This window comes from Bos javanicus, chromosome 7 (assembly GCF_032452875.1).
Source record: "Bos javanicus breed banteng chromosome 7, ARS-OSU_banteng_1.0, whole genome shotgun sequence".
Taxonomy (NCBI): Eukaryota; Metazoa; Chordata; class Mammalia; order Artiodactyla; family Bovidae; genus Bos; species Bos javanicus.
In genome coordinates, this window is record NC_083874.1 from 38,841,027 (window position 1) to 38,860,887 (window position 19,861).

At 46.2% G+C, this 19,861-nt stretch overlaps 1 protein-coding gene and 1 pseudogene across 10 annotated transcripts; both read left to right on the top strand.

The window, feature by feature from the left end:
- The first annotated feature begins 1,560 nt into the window (after positions 1–1,560).
- On the top strand, positions 1,561–19,387 carry RMND5B (required for meiotic nuclear division 5 homolog B). Of its 10 annotated transcripts, XM_061423111.1 has the most exons (12): positions 1,561–2,209; positions 2,365–2,485; positions 6,687–6,850; positions 12,216–12,277; positions 13,395–13,490; positions 13,623–13,763; positions 15,952–16,052; positions 16,232–16,398; positions 16,819–16,984; positions 18,398–18,500; positions 18,590–18,744; positions 18,832–19,387. In XM_061423111.1, exons 3-12 carry the CDS (start codon positions 6,712–6,714, stop codon positions 18,893–18,895), a joined length of 1,194 nt encoding a protein of 397 aa, XP_061279095.1. In that variant the 5' UTR covers positions 1,561–2,209; positions 2,365–2,485; positions 6,687–6,711; the 3' UTR covers positions 18,896–19,387. The 10 variants fall into 10 exon arrangements, with proteins under 10 accessions (XP_061279095.1, XP_061279097.1, XP_061279102.1 ...); XM_061423113.1 differs by lacking the exon at positions 12,216–12,277 and having other exon boundaries at positions 1,567–2,209; positions 13,345–13,490; XM_061423115.1 differs by lacking the exons at positions 1,561–2,209; positions 2,365–2,485; positions 12,216–12,277 and adding exons at positions 10,079–10,104; positions 10,193–10,244.
- Positions 6,857–8,167, top strand: LOC133251098 (nuclear nucleic acid-binding protein C1D-like; annotated as a pseudogene).
- Positions 19,388–19,861: the final 474 nt, after the last annotated feature.

Genomic DNA, 19,861 nt, shown 5'->3' on the forward strand with positions numbered 1-19,861 from the left:
TCCACCGCCCCCCTCCCCGTCCCTCTATCCTTCTGTTCCACCCTCAGGCAACCAGTGATCCGCTTTCTCAATAACATTGTGTTTGTGTGTGTGTGTGTGAGCAGTGTTTAATCCCGATTTCAAAGTAGTGAGTAAAACAATATGCAAGGGTGAGTGCATGCTCAGTCTCTTCAAATTCTTTATGACCCCGCCAGGCTCCTCTGTCCATGGGATTCTCCAGGCAAGAATACTGGAGTGGGTTGCCATGTCCTCCTCCAGGGGATCTTCCTGACCAGGGATCAAACCCGCATTTCCTGTGTCTCTTGCATTACAGGTGGATTCTTTACCCACTGAGCCACCTGGGAAGCCCCAAACAATATGACATTGGTGTAAAAATAAAACTATACCTCAGTGGAAAGAATGAAGAACTAGAAATAGACTTCATTTTGAAGAAAAACCTTGGTATTATGGTAACGGGCTTCCAAAATGAGAAGGGAAGGCAGGATTATTTTATAAGCAGTTCTGGGATAACTAGACAGAACTGTGGGGAAAAATAAGTCATACTTTGCACCATCCCCTGCAAAATAAAATAGAATTACATTTTAAAAATAAAATCCTAGGAAACTAGCAAAAGGTGAAGCAGACTGTTAATGAGTTAGTGGAGAACAGCTAAGTTTTTCTGCTTTGAAGCAGCCACACTCCAATAAAACGAAATGAAATAAAATCACACAGTCCCTATGAGGAAAGGCTGACAAAATTAGCTAGGTAAGAAAACATGTTGTGCCCTGAAAAGTGACAAAACCATCATGACAGGTGAAGGAGCATGACATGTGAGCTGGGCATTCTGAGTTTTGCTCACACCCAAGTGTGGCTGAGAAGCAGGTTCCTCCAAAGCGGGGAAGCCTGGGGCATGTGTTTGCGAAAGCCTGTGAGGTCCTGCTGGAGTGAACTCAGCTTCAGATCAGTGGCCCCAGGCAAGGTTCACTCAACCCTCCGACCCCCACAACTCCCACCTGGGCCAGGACCACCCAGACTCCCGGTGCAGACAAGCTTCTCTGGGATGCTCAGACAACTCTGTAGGTTCCTGGAGGGGCTGTTGACCGCCCTCTTCCCTGCAAGTTTCATCAGGTTTGAAGCCGAGGTTTCCTCATTCATAAACAGAGGATACTGGCTACTTTAGACTATTTCTGAGCACCTCCAGTGTTCCAAGCACAGGATGTTGGGGATACAACAGCGAATGATACCAAGTGCTGGCCCCAATGGAGCTTTTATTCTGAAAGGAAGGGTGGGGAGAGTTAGGGGCAGGAAACCAGAATAAACAAAAAAAACGCTCAAGACAATTTAAAAGTCAAAGATTATAAAGAAAACAGGACTGGATTGTGCAAGAGCTATACAGAAAACAAACCAAGATTGTGCAAGGTGTTCTGTTGGGATGGGGAAGAGGTACTGGCCCTAAAAGGAAGCAGGAAGAGACCTTTTCGGGATGTTTCTATTCCAAGTCCCCGAAGCCGTTGGAGGGGGTGGGGCGGGAGGGGCTTCTCTACCCCTTCCCTGCAAAGCAAGTGTGCCTGGGAGGATTGTGAATTCAGTCCTTAGGGTCACCGCCTACTCTCTCCTCCTTCGTCTTACCCTTCCGCCTCAGGGCGGTTGTGCAACCCCTGTCTCTTCTCCATTCTGCAAAGAGAGCGACCAATGGAGGGCAGCAGAGCAGGGCTGAGTACCTCACAGCTGAATATAATTGCCCAGTGTCAGGCGCCATCGCGGGAAAGCCTAACTGTTGGACCTTACGTGCACTGTATTGTGTGCTATTGTCTTTACTTTGAATGAGAGTGGAGGGCGAGGAGCTGGGGCGGCACAGCCGTTTCTGGTCTAGAGTTTCTTACTGCTGAGCCGCCCCGCGTAGCCTTGCTGGCCAGCGAGTGGGTTGCTCCGACTCCTTCCCGCACACGTGGAAAGTCGGGGCCCAGCCGGCGGCGTCGGCAGCTGGGGCCCCTTCCCCTCGGGCTGCCCAGGGGAGCCCCGTCACAGCCGCAGCAAACATCTAAGGTGCAATTTCTAGCCGCCGCCCGGATCCTGTGGCCGACTTCACTCTTAGTGCGCGGAAGGGGGAGGCTCGGCCACCCCTCCGCGAAGCCGTGAGTGGGCGAGTCCGGAGCGGCTGAGCAACTGCCGTGGCTTCCGGTTCCGTTGACAGCTGCACCGAAAACCAGAGACCCGGCTGCAGGAGCAGGTGAGAGCCCGCTGGCCTCCCGCCTGGGAGGTGCGGCTCAAGGGCGTGGCGCGGTGGGCGGTTGCTCCGGCAGGCTCCCAGTCCCAGGCTCTCCTTCCAAGCTTCGGGACTAAGCACCCTTCTCCAGTCCTCCCTCGGGTTTGTTTTCTCCGCAGATCTCGACCCGGGCAGGGAGTTGGACCCTTGCATTCTCAGAGAAATTTGAGAAGCCGCCCCTACTGGGGAAGTCGCTCGAACCGACACGTCCCATCCAATCGCGACCCGGCCGAGTTGGAGGTAACCTGTCATAGGGAGATGATCTGGGAGAAGTGTTCTAGGCAGTGGGAAAAACCCGGAGGTGGAAATAAGCTGATGTTTGAGAAACAGAAAACTAGTGTGATTGGAATATGGCCATTGAGAGGGACAGTGGTAGGAGATGAGGTTGGAGAGGTGGTTTGGAGTCACAGAGAACCTTGTAGACCATAAAAACAAGGGTGGTTTTTAAGTATGTGTAAATCTATTTTTTTTTTTTTTTTAATTCTGTATCTTTTTGTTGTGCTGGGCTTTTGTTGCTGCTCATGGGCTTCCTCTAGTTGGAGCAAGCAGAGGCTACTTTTCATTGTGGTGCACAGGTTTCTCATTGCAAAGACTTCTCTTGTAGAGCCTGAGCTCTAGGCATGCAGGCTTCATTAGTTGGGGCACACAGGCTCAGTTGTGGCACATGGGCTTCAGTTGCTCCACAGCATGTGGAATCTTCCCAGACCAGGGAACCCTGCATTGGCAGGTGGATTCTTATCCACTGTACGTACCCCCAGGAAAGCACACTCTATTGGGTTTTAAGCAGAGGAGTGATGTATAAGGTGAAGAATGGATAGAGGTGGGGGGTGTAAAAGGTTAAGTGTTGGGCCAGCAGAGGCTGTTCAGTTCTGTGTCAAGCAAAGGGGACTTTCTGTGATTTGCACAAACTTCTCTCCTTACCTGCTCACCCCAGAAGGTGCCCCTCTTGTGTTAGGATACTGAAGACTGAGGACAAGACCCCTGTGCACACGCCTTGGTGGGGATTTCATTATTTCACTCATGTCTCTTCCTGCCCAACCAGGACAAGTTTGAGTTCCGGTCCCCTGATTAGGAACTGCATGTACCCACTGTGGACCAGGCCATAGGCCTGGGGAGAGAAGATGAGATGGGACTCCATCCCTGAGCAGCTCACAGTCTAGTGTGGGGAGACAGACATGTGAATGGGCAGTTACTGTGCTGAAGTGCTGAGAACTCAGATGTCTGTGGTATGGGGCACCCTTGATAGAGGTTTGGTTTGTGAAGCAGGGGAGGAGGCAGGGAGATTTCATTGAGGGCTTCATGGGGGAGCTGATGATTAAATGTCATCTTGTGTTCTTGCAGAGAACACTCTAGACATAGGAAGAGTGGCACTCTAGACGTAGGAACAGCTCATGCAGAGGAAGTGAGTGAATGTACAATTGCAAAGGCCTTCTGTGTCAAACCATGGCAGTGATGAGTAAAGGGTGACAGGATCTGACGTGTTGTTTTGGGGTGATCACCCTGGTAGATAATTTCTGTCCATGTGAGACCTTGAGGAGGAGGGCTTAGGACAATGGAAGTGAAATTCCCTGGATTAATCCTGAAGACAGACTCCCACTCATCCATCCTTGTTCTGGTGAAGATGACCAACTGTGACTAAGACAAAGTGGCTTACCCTGGACACACTGAATTGGCCTCTTGGGCTTTTCAGATGGAATACCTGCAGGCAGTTCTATTTTCCCATCTCGTTCATTAAAAATTTTTCTTGAGGTAATCACACTTGTCAGTTCATGGTACGTTAACTGGTCCACACAAGCCATTTTTCTCCTTGGTATTTGTTTACATATTTCCCTTTTATCCCTATTCCTCCCGCCATTCCCTTCACCTCCGCCCCGACTGCAGAAAGCCACTCTCTTATGTGTTTGGTATATACCCTTTTATTTGCGTGTGTCCTTGGTTGTATACCTATATTTTAAAAGTGCATAAATGGTATTCTGCCTGGACTTAATTTTGTTTCTTTTTTTCCTTCAGTACCATGTTTTGGGATCTTACTGATGTTGCTGTGGTTTCTCAGTGCTACCCCACGTTCCACAGATGCATCTCCCAGATTTTACTTCCTTGACTTACAACTTCCTCTAGGCTCCTGAGTTGTCTCAAGCTCCCTGCCCCAACACCCTGCACTGGGATAAAAATTCCATCTCCTTCCTCAGCTTTTTAATTCAGTTTCAAGTTGCTGACTTGGGCTTCCCTTTAATAATCCTGGAGAAGGAAATGGCAACCCACTCCAGTATTCTGGCCTGGAGAATCCCATGGAGGGAGGAGCCTGGTAGGCTACAATCCACGGGTCGCAAAGAGTCGGACACAACTGAGCTACTTAACTAACTTTAATAATCCTGGTATTAGTTGATGTCTGACAGGGTCATACTCTTTGACGTTGGTGAGGTCCTAACCTTTCTTGAGCTGTGTTTATTTTTGGTAAATTGTGATTCTGGTTCCCAGACACTTTTGGCAAATACTCTTTTGTACTGCCATCTTTCCTAGTTGATCATCTCATAGGCTGTGAGGTTACTTTCCTGTTTCTTGTCATCATGAATCGTTGCTGTATACTCATTCCAACCACAAATATTGGCTGTGTTCCTTTCCTGGTGAGATGGTGGCCTGTTAAGCTGGTCCAGAGGACTGTGATGCAGAGTGCTTCAGAGAGGGGCTCTGGAGCCAGACTGCCCAGCTTTAGTTCGAAACCCTCTACTTTGCAGCAATGTGACCTTGAGCAGTTTACTTAATCTGAATTTCATTTTGTGTTCTGTAAAGTGTGTCTCATAATTGTGCCTGCCTCATAGTGCAGTTGTAAGAATTAAGTAAATTAGTTAATTATGCCAAGTCATTAGAGTAGTTCCTATCACATAATAAGCCCCTATGAAATATTAACTATTAATAGTAATAATTATAGTATATTATTTCCAACAGGTATCCCTGTTATATTTTGCTTGTAATGGTTCATATCCAGTTATAGGGTATTTCTTCAGGGAGCATGAAAAGGGGGGCATGTTTTCTAGACACGGTGATGAACAAATTCTAGTGTGATAGTGTCAGCCATATGGAGGGAGGACATGAATACCTCTCAAGGCCCTGCGTACCACTTCTCCATCACTCATCACCCGTTTGATAAGGAGACACTGGCTTCAGGTTCAGCTGAGGTGATGGGGCCAGAACTAACAGTGCTGGTGGGAATGGAAGAGGGTCTGGTAGAACTGGGAGAATCCCAATGGTCACTTTGGACACAGAACTCTGTGGTGTTATTCCGTACCCTTCTTTGAGAGAGAGAACAACTGGCTAGATCTGATCATTTGAGAGGTGCATTTGATAGAACCCTCTCACTTTTTTGAGGGGAGAGCTTCCCTGGTGGCCCAGACCGTAAAGAATCTGCCTGCAATGTGAGAGACCTGGGTTCAATCCCTGGGTTGGGAAGATCCCCTGGAAAAGGGAACGGCTACCCACTCCAGTATTCTGGCCTGGAGAATTCCGTGGACAGAGGGGCCTGGCAGGCTGCAGTCCATGGGGTTGCAAAGAGTTGAACACAACTGAATGACTTTCACTTTAAATCCTGTAGATGGAGGGATGAGGAGTGAAATCAACTCTGTCACTAACATTTTAAGGATTGTCTGTGTGTTCAGTGTCACAGGCTGCTCTGAAAGGGAAGGGAGCAGTGGCCCAGTGTTGAAGGGATTTAGCAGTGGGACCTCAGTGGGAGGAAAGGTAGAACAAGAAAAGGCAACTCTCTTTCAGTGGTATAATGAGAAGGAAAGTTGTGTTACAATAAGAGATTTTCTAGTCTAGTGGGGGAGGCAGGCCCTCAAACAGATCATTACCCAGTGATCAAAACTGAAATAGAAGGATGCCAAGTGGGAGTGGAGAGAGCCAGGTGGGAGCAGGCTAGGGATAGTTGCAGAAGATGACCTCTGATGGCCCATTTTCTCCAGTAGTTGAGGAGGTGAAGGGTGATAGAGAGCATACCAAGGTGTGGAGCTGTGATGGAGTATAGATAGTATTGCCTACTGAGGGCTCTGCAAGGCCTGCTCTCCATTTTATTTAAAAAAAGAGATGAAGGGAATCCCCTGGTGGTATAGTGGTTAAGACTTCATGATTCCAGTACAGGGGTCATGGGTTTGATCCCTGGTCAGGGAACTAAGATCCCTGCATGCTGGGATCAGTCAAAAAAAAGGAAGAGAGATGGATGAAGATTCTGATGAAGAGTTGAAAACAATGAACACAGGAGTAATTTTCTTAACATGATTCAGAAGACCCCTGTCCTGTCTCCCTTCACCCTCCAGTGGGCACCCTGGCTGGGGGTTTTGGAAGCTGTGTATGTATATGTTAGGCTGGGAATTTCTAAGCATTGAAATATGATATGGAAATGGTAAGGTGGGATCTGGAAGCCCTCTTCACTGCCCCTCTGACCCAGGTGGGGGCCTGACACAGTGGCTGCTATGGAGCAGTGTGCAAGTGTGGAGAGAGAGGTGGACAAGGTCCTGCAGAAGTTCCTGACCTATGGGCAGCACTGTGAACAGAGCCTGGAGGAGCTGCTGCACTACGTGGGCCAGCTACGGGCTGAGCTGGCCAGCACAGGTGGGTGTCCCCTCATGAGAGTCCCACATCTGCCTCCCTAGGGGCCTAGGAGACCCCAAGGCTGCTTGATGACAGAGTTCTGGAAGGATGGTGGTTAGGGCATTGATAACATGGGTCCTTAGGACTCTTCAGCAGGGGACAATGCAAGTCTCTGAACTATTTCAGAAAACTCAACAGAAATTGTTAATTTACCTGAGATCATTTACGTTTTCAATTTACTTTTCTATTTTGAATGTTTAAGACATTTTAAGATGTTTTCAAATTTACAGAAAAGTTCTAAGAACAGTGTAAAGAGTTCATATATATCCCTTTACCTAGATTCACCAACTGCTAATATGTTGCCATATTTGTTTTATCAGTTTTCTCACATATTCTTATTACTTTTAAAACCACTACAAAGTAAGCTGCAGATATTATACAGCTAAGTATGACCTAAGGTCAAGGGCATTCTCTTACGTAAGTTCAGTGTAATTATTAAAATCAAGAAGTTAAACAAGCCACTGACTAGTTTCTGGGAGGCAGGAGTAGAAGGTCTGCCAGTTGATGGTAATGGCAGGTGAGGAAATTAATGAGGACTATCCAGTAGAAATTCATGAATATTTATCAACCTTTGAGAATTCCATTGGTGGTGTGGATGAGATGCTGAAGACCAAGATGTCTGTTTCTAGAAATGAGATGTTGTAGAAGTTGGACTCACTTGAACAGGTAAAAGTGGATTTAGTTTCTGGCTTACACGTTAAATTCAGTGTTTGGGGTTTATTTGGCAACTCATGGAGTCAGTCATAAGGAACATCCAGTAAAGCAGGAATTGGAGAGAATCAGAGTGTACATGAACAGAGTCAAAGAAATAACAGGCAAGAAAAAGGCTAGCAAGTTGGACAGCGGTGCAGCTTCAAGATTTGTAAAAAAATACCCTCTGGGATCCAAAACCTAATAATGCATCCAAAGTTCCCAATAGAGGAAAAAGTAAAAATTAACCTTTTGGTTTTGATGTACACATATTAAAAAGTACATAATTTTTATTGTTTTCCACAAAATAGATGATGATTATGTGGTATTGTAAGGTTTAAATGTATCCTTTATTGAATTCATGTATAAAACTTTGCATTTTAAATTTGTAATGCTGAATACTTTTTTCCTCAGTAAGATTGTTACCTTTATTGGTTTTCTTATAGAACACTATGAGGTTTTTAACATTGTGGTATATATATATTTTTGAACTTTTATTTTGTATTGGGGTATAGCCGATTAACAGTGCTGCGACAGTTTCCTGTGCACACTGAAGGGCATAGCCATTCATGTGCACGTATCCATTCTCCCCAGGGCTCCCCTCCCGTCCAGGCTGCCACGTGGTACTGAGCAGAGTTCCATGTGCTGTACCGTAGGTCCTTGTTGGTTATGCTTTTTAAATATAGCAATGTATACATGTGTACCCCAAACAACATTGTGGTATATTTTGTATTTATAGTTCACTGTCTCTTGATCAGACTTATTTTATTAGGTCACTCTTTCAAGTGTCATTTTATAAGCGATTATGAAATTTAAATTAAATGTTATTTGTAAACATTTGTCTGTTTTTGATGAATAATGATTTTATGAAGTATGCTTAAGTTATAAATACATCTGTTTTCACTATATAGTTTTCACTATCTAGTATTAAGAAAGAATGAAATGAAATGTCCATTTTTTTCTGTGCAGTGATTTCATTGTGCTTTCATGATTTGAGGAAGTAATGCTTTTTGTGATATTTGAAGTATGAAAAGCAGGCATGGGAGAGAATCAGAGTGTACATGAACTTGAAGGTTATTCTTCAAGTCATGGCAGTTTGCACTTGTTTAGTCACTTAGTCGTGTTCGACCCTTTGCGACAACATGGACTGTGGCCCACCAGCCTCCTCTGTCCATGGAATTTTCCAGGCAAGGTTACTGGAGTGGGTTGCCATTTCCTTCTCCAACTTGGCCGCTGTGTCCCATTTAAAATAAAATATATTCTTGATAAATTTAAATGGGAAATGAGGTTGTACATCGATGGCTGAATTTGACGTAATGGCTATACCCTATCAGTAAAGCTGTAAATGTGTGGGATGTGTTCTTTAGTTTTCTCTTTTGAGTAAATTTTCCCTTGAAATCAGGAAGGTAGGTTTTAGAAATCCTTAGAAATGGAGGGATTCATGAGTTTTTGGTCCTTATACATAGTGCCCATAATTCTTTTGGCCTCACTTTTTCAGATTTCTTCTTGTTTCTGAGGCTACAGCAAGTATGTACAATTATTTTGGAACAACTTTGTATGTTATATAATGCCACCACTTAAGCAGAGGAGAACTCCAAAGGAGAGTGCCTTGTGTTTATATTCTGATTTATTGTTCTGCAATATTTGTTACAGAGGATTCTAAATACTAAAACTGTTTTAATATCTAACTAAGCCCATGAATTTTAATTATATACCATTAACGCTTTCAGTCTTTTTTTTTTTTTAACTTATTTATTTGGCTGCACTGGGTCTTAGTTTCAGCTTGTAGGACCTTTTTAGTTGTGGCGTGTGTAATCTGGTTCCCAGACCAGGGATCAAACCCACACCCCCTGCATTAGGAGCTCAGTCTTAGCCACTGGGCCACTAGGGAAGTCCCAATGCTTTCAGTCTTTGAGTTCACATCATTATGTACAGGAATGCCAAGTACAGTGAAGTACTTTAATTTTTGAAAAAGAAGTGTTAAATTTTCCCATGTGATTAATTCTCCATAAGTAACCTGGAATAAATGGATTTCTTGGTTTATGGTAGCAGATATGGGAAATGGTCTTCAATGTAATGAATTTTGTAAAGTGTATCGAACTCTTTCTGTGGCACATGAAAAGGAAGACACAGAAAGACAGATGCAGATAGATGCATCTGATAGATGCAGAAAGTCTTCTGATGCAGATGTCAGACAGTTTTTGAAGTAGAACATTCATAGTTATTGCACTCCTTTTTTCACCTTCATCCCCTCTAAACTGTAGTTTTTAAAAAAGTAACTTCTTTATGAGAGAAGTAAATGTTAAGATAAAAAATTAAGTGAATATAGCTAATGAATATAGCTCATATTTCAATTTGCCATTACCCAGTAATTTTCATAAAGCATTTTATTTCCCGGTCCAGGCTCTGATCTAAGATCAAGCACTGCACGTAGTTTCTTGTGTCTAATCTTTAGTTTTTTAGTCTGGGATATTTCTACCACGTGCTTTTGTCTTTCAGGACATTGACATTTTGGGAACATTAAGGTCAGTGATTTTGCAGAATGTCTCTTGATTTGAATTTGTTTGCTCTTTCCTCATCTTTTTTTTTTTTTTTTTTTTGCATTTTGGGCAGGATTACTTCAGAACTGATGTGTTTCTCAGTGCATCACATCAGGAGGTACAAGGTATCAGCTTGTTCCATTATGGGTGATGTTAACTTTGATCACTTGGTTAAGATGGTGTCTGCCAGGTTCCTACACCCTAATAATGTTAATATTTCTGTCTGTAGAGTTAATAAGTAATTTGTGGGGAGATACTTTGAGACTATATACATTTGCTGTGCTTCTTCAGACTCTGCCTCATTGGTTTTCTCATCCCTTGACAATTCTTGCCTGAACAAATCATTACAGAGTTAGCTTCAACATAAGTGGTTTTTCCTGCTCTATCATTTCCTATACACTTGTTAGTAGGCATTTAATATAAGAAAGAAGCTTGCCCATCTTCCTTAAGTTCATGCTCATAAATTCTTATTTTATTCAATGGGTTACAATCCATTACTATTACTATCAAGTTGTCTAAGATTTGACAAGAGGTAACCCCTATTTCCTATGTCCTTTTTTTTTGGATTGAGCTATAACTCACATTAAAATTTACCCTTTTAAAGTATACAATCTAGTGGATTTTAGTATATTTCCAGAATCATACATTCATTACCACTAATTAGAGAACATTTTCATCTCTCTCAAAAGAAACCCCCACCCATTAATAATCACTCTGTCAGGTTGGTTTATCTCTCTTCCTCAGTTCTTGTCTGTCACAATAAAAATTTGGAACAATGAACTAAAAGGTTTAAAACAACAAACAAGTTAAGAGCTCAGTTCAGCTCAAGCAGATAGATCTTTTATAAGACACTCACAAGACATGGGAGCAGGCCGACCCCAAAGGAGTTGTCCTCCCCTTGCCTCTTGGCTTCCTGTCGCCTCCTATTGGTTATGCCCTGTGCAGAATAGGGCTTACACCCACCAATAATCAACGAAAGGGAATGCAAATGGGCATATGCTCAAGGCCGATTGACAATTGGAAGTTCTATAACAGCAGGCCCTGGTGTTTATGACTTCCCATAATTCAGTCTGTTATAATCATATATACATATATATATATATACACATTATAATATATATATATATACATGTTATAATATATATATATAGGGCTTCCCTGATAGTTCAGTTGGTAAAGAATCCGCCTGTGATGCAGGAGACCCCGGTTCGATTCCTGGGTCAGGAAAATCCACTGGAGAAGGGATAGGCTACCCACTCCAGTATTCTTGGGCTTCCCTTGTGGCTCAGCTGGTAAAGAATCTGCCTGCAATGAGGGAGACCTGGGTTCAATCCCTGGGTTGGGAAGATCCTTCAGCGTACGCTCAAGGCCGGTTGACGATTGCAAGTTATATAAAAGCAGGCTCTGTTGTTTATGTCTTCCCATAACTCACTCTGATAATAATCATATATACATACATACATATATATATATGTTATAATCATATATATATATATATATGTATAGACAGACTATTTATGAACCCTAAATGGGCTCCTAGCTACCTAAGGTTACTTGGAGAAGCCCCTGTGGTTAGTTTATATCCACTGTGTGCCTGGGATGCATGCGCAGGAGTTGGAAACGTCTCTGTGGTTATTTTTGTGGCACATCTGTGAGCTCTCCTGGGTGTATCTGGGATGGAGTTTAGAGATCAGCTTGCATCCCTTTCAGCCAGGCCTCCCCTGGTTGCCCATGTTTAACTTCCTACCTTATAATTCCATTTCTGCTTCTCCAGCCCCTGGCAACCACTAACCTGCTTTCTGTGGACTGTTCTGGATACTTCATATAAATGGAATCATGTAATAATATATGACCTTTTATATTCTTTCACTTAGTGTGTTTTCAGGGTTCATCCCTATTGTGCCATGAATCATTGCTTCATTCTTTTTTATGTGCTGGGTCATATGGTAACTCTGTGTTCAACTTTTTGAAGAGCTGGCACACTGTTTTCCAAAGTAACTGCAACTTTTTGTATTCCCACCAACGATGTATGAGAGTTCCAGTTTTCCCACATCCTCACCCACACTTGTTTTTACCTGTTTTGTTTTTGGTTATAGCCATTCTAGTAGGAGTAGGCCCAGCCGCCACCTCTTGTTTGTATTTGTCAGGACTCATTCAGGTAAATGTGACAGAAACCTAGCTCAGACTAGCTTAATTAAACAAACACAAAGTTGGGGGTTGGGCTGCTGGGTTTATAGTCTCCAGTAACTGAAAGGTCCAGCCCCGTTGGATCTGGGTGCTCACATGATGCCTTCAGTCTACACTGACTTCATTTTCAGAGCAGTGCTCTCTGGAGGTGGCCCTGGTGCTCCAGCAGTTGCAGGAGTGCACATTTTGTTTGTTTAGCAAGCTGGCAGAATGCATTTCTCTTCCAGAGCTTCTGGTCTCGGAGCTGAGACACTCCCTGGTCCTCATGGGTCATGTTATCTTCCCTGGGTCATATTTTCCTCCCTGAACCCAGAGGCTACCATCTAAAGAAGGGGCAGAGATGCTGGCTGGAAGAAGGCGCCTGGCTGCTCTTCTCTATTCCAAGCCCCACACGCTTTTGGTAGTTCATGTGGTTCACCCCGCCATGGGGGTGGAAAGCACTGTATTGTGAGACAGAAACGTCCTTGTGCTTCCCTGATGGACCCTGCCTGCCTGGTGTCCTCTGGGCTAGAGGCATTAATGTGCGGATAATACTTTATGATTCAAAGCCTTCCCACGCGGTGTCTCCCTTGAGATATTAAGGAACCTTCCGGCGTGGTGGTGAGGAGCCAGGGCTTCAGATCTGTCACTGCTGTGAGCTCTGGCAAGTTACTGCCTCAGCTTCCTCAGCTGGAGTATAGGCTACTAACAGTGCCATTGCACATAATGGTAGTGAGGATTAAATGAGCTAAAACCAAGTACTTACCACAGTAAGTGCCAGAACAGCTTCATTTCACAGCAGCCTCCAAGGCCAGTGCTATCACCTGTTTTATAGATGAGGAAATGAAGACTCCAGGCAATGAACTGGCTTGTTCCACTTGGCTAATTGCAAGTCATACAGTGAAAGAGTGGCGGGACCCAGAATAGGAGCTGAGTCTTTCACTCTGGAGTTTAGGGCTGCTTCCCAGGCCTCCCTGCTGGCATTTAGAATAGGGAGGCCGAGACAAGGTCTGCTCCTCTGTGTCCAAGTCCTGACTCATTACCATTGTTTCTCTGCAGCCGTCCAGGGAACCCCTCTCTCAGCTACCCTCTCCCTGGTTATGTCACAGTGCTGCCGGAAGATAAAAGACACCGTGCAGAAACTGGCTTCGGACCACAAGGACATTCACAGCAGTGTTTCCCGAGTGGGCAAAGCCATTGACAGGGTGAGCGTGTGGGCAGCTCCAGACCGGGGGCGGGAATACCTGTGGCCGGTGTGTGTGTAGCAGGGCTCCTCAGGAGGCCAGTGTGAGAAGCGCAGGCCTGAGTCACAGGGCACTGTCTCTCGTCCTCATCAGAACTTTGACTCTGAGATTTGCGGTGTGGTCTCCGACGCGGTGTGGGACTCGCGGGAGAAGCAGCAGCAAACCCTGCAGATGGCCATCTTGGAGCACTTGTATCAGCAGGGCATGCTCAGTGTCGCTGAGGAGCTGTGTCAGGTAACGGGCTCACCGGGGAGGTGCTGGGACCTGCCTGTTCTGCTTTCTGCTTGGTAGCGTTCTTTACATTAGGACCCCATTGTCTTTTTTATATCCAGACAGGTCAGTTTATTTACATGACTCAGACATGTGTGTCAGGGGAACACCTGTTCCCAGAGACGCATCTCCAGTGGACAGTTGGCCTGGCAGGGCATCCTCGCCTCTGGACTGCACATGCGGAGTCCAAGGTTTCCGTCAAGACTGTGCCTTTACCTTGTTTCCACTGATGCAGTCTTTCCTTAAACAAGTTCATCTCTATTTTGAAAACTGCATTTAGTTTATTAAAACGAAAAACAACAAAAATACTTCATCCATTGCTCCCACCCCCTACCCTCCACTTCTTTTAAGCACCAATCTGTTCTTTGTATTTATGAGCTTGGTGTTCTCAAAAACTTTTTAGATTCCACACGTAAGTGAGATTATACAGTAGCTGTCTTTGTCTGGCACATTTCATTTAGCGTAATGCTCCCATCCATGTTATCACAAATGACAGGATTTCCCCACTTTTTTTAATGGCTGAATGCGTGCGTGCTCAGTTGCCCAGTCGTGTCTGACTCTTTGCAGCCCCGTGGACTGTAGCCCACCAGGCTTCCCTGTGCGTGGGATTTTCCAGGCAAGAATACTGGAGTGGGTTGCCATTTCTTACTCGAGGGGATTTTCTGACCCAGGGATTGAACCCAAGTGTCTTATGTCTCCTGCATTGGCAGGCGGGTTCTTTACCACCAGTGCCATCTGAGAAGCAATATTTCATTATATATATATACATATATATATTTAGATAGTGAAGAATCTGCCTGCAATGCAAGAGACCTGGGTTTGATGCCTGGGAAGGGAATGGCTACCCACTCCAGTATTCTCTTCTGGAGAATTCCATGGACAGAGGAGCCATGGACACAAGGACAGTGGGATACAGTTGATTGGGTTGCAGAGTCGGACATGAGTGACCGACTATGTGTGTATATATATATATATATATATATACACCCCACATTTTATCTATTCATCCATAAATGGACACTTAGGTTGCTTCCTTATCTTGGCAATATATTTACATATTGTAAATAATGCTGCAGTGAATAAGGGGGGAGCGGTACAGATATCTTTTCAAGTTAGTGCTTTCATTTTCTTTGGGAAAATACCCAGAAGTGGGATTGCCAGATCATATGGTAGCCATATTCTCATTTTCTGAGGAACTTCCGTACTGTTATCTGTAGTGGCTGCACCAGTTTACATGCCCACCAGAGGTGCATGAGGGTCCCCTTTCTCCACACGCTTGCCAGCACTTATTTCTTGTCTTTTCGATAACAACCATTCTGACAGGAGTGAGGTGATGACTCACTGTGGTGTTGATTTGCATTGCCCTGATGATTAATGAGGTAGGGCATCTTTTCATGTGCCTGTTGGCCATTTTGATGTCTTCTTTGAAAAAATGTCTCTTCAGATATTCTCTCCATTTTTTATAAGAATTTTTTTTTTTTTTGCTATTGAGTTTTTATATATTTTGGATATTAGTTCCTTAGGTAACACGATCTGCAGATATTTTTTCCTATCCTGTTGCCTTTTCATTTTGTTGATGGTTTCCTCTACTGTTTGATGTAGTCCTGCTTGTTTGTTTTGCTTTTGTTACTCTTAAAATAAATTTATTTTAGAAATCAGTGCCCCTGCCATAAATGGAAGGTAGCTACAAAATATATACAATAGAAAGTGAAATTATTAATTTCTAGCTGGATTTGGGTGTCCGCCAGAGTTCTCAGTGCCTGATAATCCTTTTCTTAAAAGGGAAGACTAGTAAAATGACCAAGTTGTACTTGTCAGGTGTTAAACGACACCCTGGCAGTGAACGTAAAGGATGCTTTCCCTTAATGTAATTAGGGGGATTGAAAAAGAGTAATTTTCTCTCCATGCTACTCAGTGTGGGTCTCCAGTACCACAGCAGATGGGGTGGGGTTTGCAGTCTGTCCTCTGGGAGGCCAGCATGTGGCACTCAGCCTCCCAAAACTTGAACTGGGAAAAAGAGGAGTCCAAGGGACTGGCAAGAGACCATGGCCCCTCTCTGGCTTGTCTTTGGTGGATGAGGTTTTACTAGGTGTGGAGCAGAGAAGTTTGGAAACACAGTCCTCCAGTGGTAGATGGCTCTCTCTCCCTCTAGGAATCAACACTGAATGTGGACTTGGATTTCAAGCAGCCTTTCCTGGAGTTGAATCGTATCCTGGAAGCTCTGCATGAACAAGACCTGGGGCCAGCACTGGAGTACGTTGGCCTTTGGGTGGTCCCACAGGGGACAGGGCTTGTCTGCTCTTCACGTCACCCAGCATACTTGACACACCTCCAGCCCTGTCTCACGGGCCTCACATAAGATTTTGGAGGCCTTGCCAAGCCCCCTTCTCTTGCCTTTCTATCTCCCACTCAGCTGGCCTCTTTCTTCCCAGGTGGGCTGTCTCCCACAGGCAGCGCCTGCTGGAGCTCAATAGCTCCCTGGAGTTCAAGCTGCACCGACTGCAGTTCATCCGTCTCCTGGCAGGTGGCCCTGAGAAGCAGCTGGAGGCCCTCAGCTACGCCCGGCACTTCCAGCCCTTTGCTCACGTGCACCAGCGGGGTACGTGCCTGGGTGCTGGGGTGGCCCCTACAACATGCATTCCCTTATGCTGCACTGCCTCACATGCTATATGGCATGCCCCCTCCCCCCCAAAAAAGATTAGCTAGTACTGGAGCAGAGGGACAAGAGCCTGAGACCCGCTCCTTGACGCAGCTGGAACGATGGGGAAGAAACTGAAACCCCTCCCTACGTCATGCTTACCACAGATGCAGCCCTGAAACCTTACTTCCTCACTGGATTTTAGGGGAAACTGGCTTTGCCAGAGGGCATTTTAATCCTCGATTGGCCAGGTCATGGGCCTGGGAGCCATGGGGCACAGCCTGCTCCCCATACTGCCTCTCAGCCCTGCCACCCGAGGGCTGGAGGCAGAGCCTGGAGAAAGGCTGCCTCCTTGCACCCTGATTCCCCTTTGCCTTGTAGAGATCCAGGTGATGATGGGCAGTCTGGTGTACCTGCAGCTGGGTTTGGAGAAGTCACCCTACTGCCATCTCCTGGACAACAGCCATTGGGCCGAGATCTGTGAGACCTTTACCCGTGACGCTTGTTCCCTGTTGGGCCTTTCTGTGGAGTCACCCCTCAGTGTCAGGTATCGTCAGCCTTGTGGGCAGTACAAGGGGGCGGGCTGAGGGAAACCCAACTTGTCAAGGCCCTGCCCTGTCCAGAGATGGTGTTCAGTGCCTTCACAGACCTAAACTGGCTGCTCAGTCACCCTTCTAGGTAGGAATTACCTTTCATTCTAGTACCCCTCCCAGGTGGCGCTCGTGGTAAAAACCTGCCTGCTATGCAGGAAACATAAGGGTAGGCAGTCCCCGGGTAGGCAAGATCCCTTGGAGGAAGAAATGGCAACCCGCTCCAGTATTCTTGCCTGGAGATTCTCATGGACAAAGGAGCCTGGTGGGCTACAGTCCATGGGGTCACAAAGAGTCGGACGTGGCTGAAGTGACTCAACACACACTACAGTTGGAGAACAGATTTAGAGTTGTGGCCTGGGGTCACCACAAGGTCAGTGGTAGAGTCAGGGTTCCCATTTTGTAAGGTCTCTTGAATGAAGTCCTTGCCTCCTGCACCTCACCTCTGGGTAATCACAGGACCCTCTGACAGCCTGGCCTTCTGGCCACCTCATGTCTTAAACACCACCTCCCTCAGGGAGACTGAGCAGCTGAGTCACAGGTGCTGAGAGCTTTCACTTGGAAGGCTCCTTTACAGTCATATTCTCCTCATGGCTTCAAACCAACCGAAGAGTTACAGGTACTGTTACCCTCATTTTACAGGAAGAAACAGAGGCTCCTAAGGCCTCATAGGGAATGAAGGTCACCTGGACCTGACCCCACATGTACACGTGTGGTGTATGTACATACAGTGATGTATTTTATTTAGGCTGGCTGTGGAACCAGGCATGGGGCGCATTTGCCTGCCTGGTCGTGATAGGCTCCATCCTCGTTTCTTCCCATGGACTCTGGTTGCAGAACAGTCTTCCCCAGCACGAACACAGGCACCTTAGGATGGTTCTGTTTGCACACCTGCTCTGTGTATTGCAGGGGTTTGGCACCCCAGGCTCCAGTCAGTTGGTTCACCATCCCCACCCCAATCCTAGTGAAAACCGAATCTACTTTTTCCCATTTCTAAGTGCCCTGGTTGATGACCAGCTATAGAGGTGCACTGTGATGACAGAATGGGGTACACAGGCAGGATGAGGCCCTTCCAAACATTAGTGTCCCTGTCACACCAAGGACGTATCAGTGGATAAACAGGTATCTGTCCCCTGGATGTTCCTTTTGTCCAAATTTTGGGGTGCACTAGAATGACTTTCTAGAGTTAAGACATAGAACCACATATGTGGCTTTACGCGTAACCTGAGAGAATTTTAAGGACTGGTTTGATCAAGTGCCACTTTGAAACCCTGTGCTGAGTCATGTACTGACAGTGTGCTGGGCCTTTTGTCTGTCTGCTGGGCTCTTGGTCAGGCTGGTCTCTCCAGCCCCTGCTCTCTGTTCTGCAGCTTCGCCTCTGGCTGTGTGGCGCTGCCTGTGCTGATGAATATCAAAGCTGTGATGGAGCAGAGGCAGTGCTCTGGGGTCTGGAGTCACAAGGACGAGCTGCCGGTGAGGCCCAGCAGGGGGAGGTATGGGGGAGCACTGGGGAGGACAGCGCCACAGGAAGGGGGGGCTCACCCCACTGTTGGCCTCCCCAGATTGAGATTGAACTCGGCATGAAGTGCTGGTACCACTCAGTGTTCGCGTGCCCCATCCTCCGCCAGCAGACGTCGGATTCCAACCCTCCCATCAAGCTCATCTGTGGCCATGTCATCTCCCGAGATGCACTCAACAAGCTCATTAGTGGAGGAAAGTAAGTTCCTGGGGTTCTGTTCCACCTTAGGTTGATTCTTCTGCTGGCTGGCCACCTGAGACATTCTTGGTTCTTCTCCCTTTATAGGCTGAAGTGTCCCTACTGTCCCATGGAGCAGAACCCAGCAGATGGGAAACGCATCATATTCTGATTCCTGCTGGGGAGGAACTTTGTTGCAAGAGGTCTTTCACCCACAAGCCTTGGTCTGTCTTGGTGGGGGTGGTTGGCTTCCGTGAACTGTGGTTCATTTCAGAGCACCTGGCTGAGGAGTGCCACCACCAGCAGGGCCGGCCCTCTGGCAGAGGCCAAGGAGGGAGATGAGACATCCTACAGCAGGCAGCTGGCTTCCTGACGAACGGCAGGGAAACTCTGGCGTCTTGTACTCCTGCTCTGCCTCCTGCTCTTTATATTTGCTGTTGACTGGTGGCAACTGACAGAATAGCAAAGGACTTGGTGGGCACAGCAGATGTCTTCCATCCCTGCCCTCAGCCAGATCTCTTCCTGCTACACCAAGGCTTGTGTCCCCTCCTCCCACTGTACAGCCTCACAGCTCTATGTGTCAGTTCCCCACTGTAGTCCGGGATAGAACTGAATGCCATTGTTTTATAACTTTGAGCAAATATATTCACAGGCCTTCTCCTTACTTTGCCTGCCTTTAGCTTCACTGGCAAAGAATTACCGAGATGTAATTACCTGTGCCCACCGTGCACAGGTGCTGGGTCTGCCAGTTGGGAGCATGGCAGCCACAGAGTGTAGTTGGAAAGAACCCAACCTGCATGTGATTGGGAGAAAACGCTAGGAGATGGCAAACCCTGGGCAAGACGCTTTTACATATACGTAATTGTATTACCTCCTCGTTAGAAACGGGTGTGAAGGGATATAGAAAGATGAAATGACTTGCCCAGAAGGGCTCACAGCTTATCAAGAAGAGAGCCTGGAGTTTAAACCAGTTCCAACCCTCAAGCTCAAGGTCCTTCCAGTTTATTGCAGGGTGCCTGAAGCTTGGCTGCTGTGTGTACTGAGTCTGCGCTGGGCCTCTGAGAGCAGGAAGGCACTGTAAGTCTAAAATGTTTGAAGAGATGAGGTTACTGGGGCCATAATGGCAAAGTAGGAGAGA

Excerpts from the sequence above, each read along its gene's own strand:
- RMND5B (XM_061423110.1), top strand. The coding sequence starts at position 6,773 with ATGGGCAGCACTGTGAACAGAGCCTGGAGGAGCTGCTGCACTACGTGG. Across the intron at positions 16,985-18,397 it reads GAGTCACCCCTCAGTGTCAG|CTTCGCCTCTGGCTGTGTGG; the intron begins GTATCGTCAGCC and ends TCTGTTCTGCAG. Across the intron at positions 18,501-18,589 it reads GTCACAAGGACGAGCTGCCG|ATTGAGATTGAACTCGGCAT; the intron begins GTGAGGCCCAGC and ends TGGCCTCCCCAG.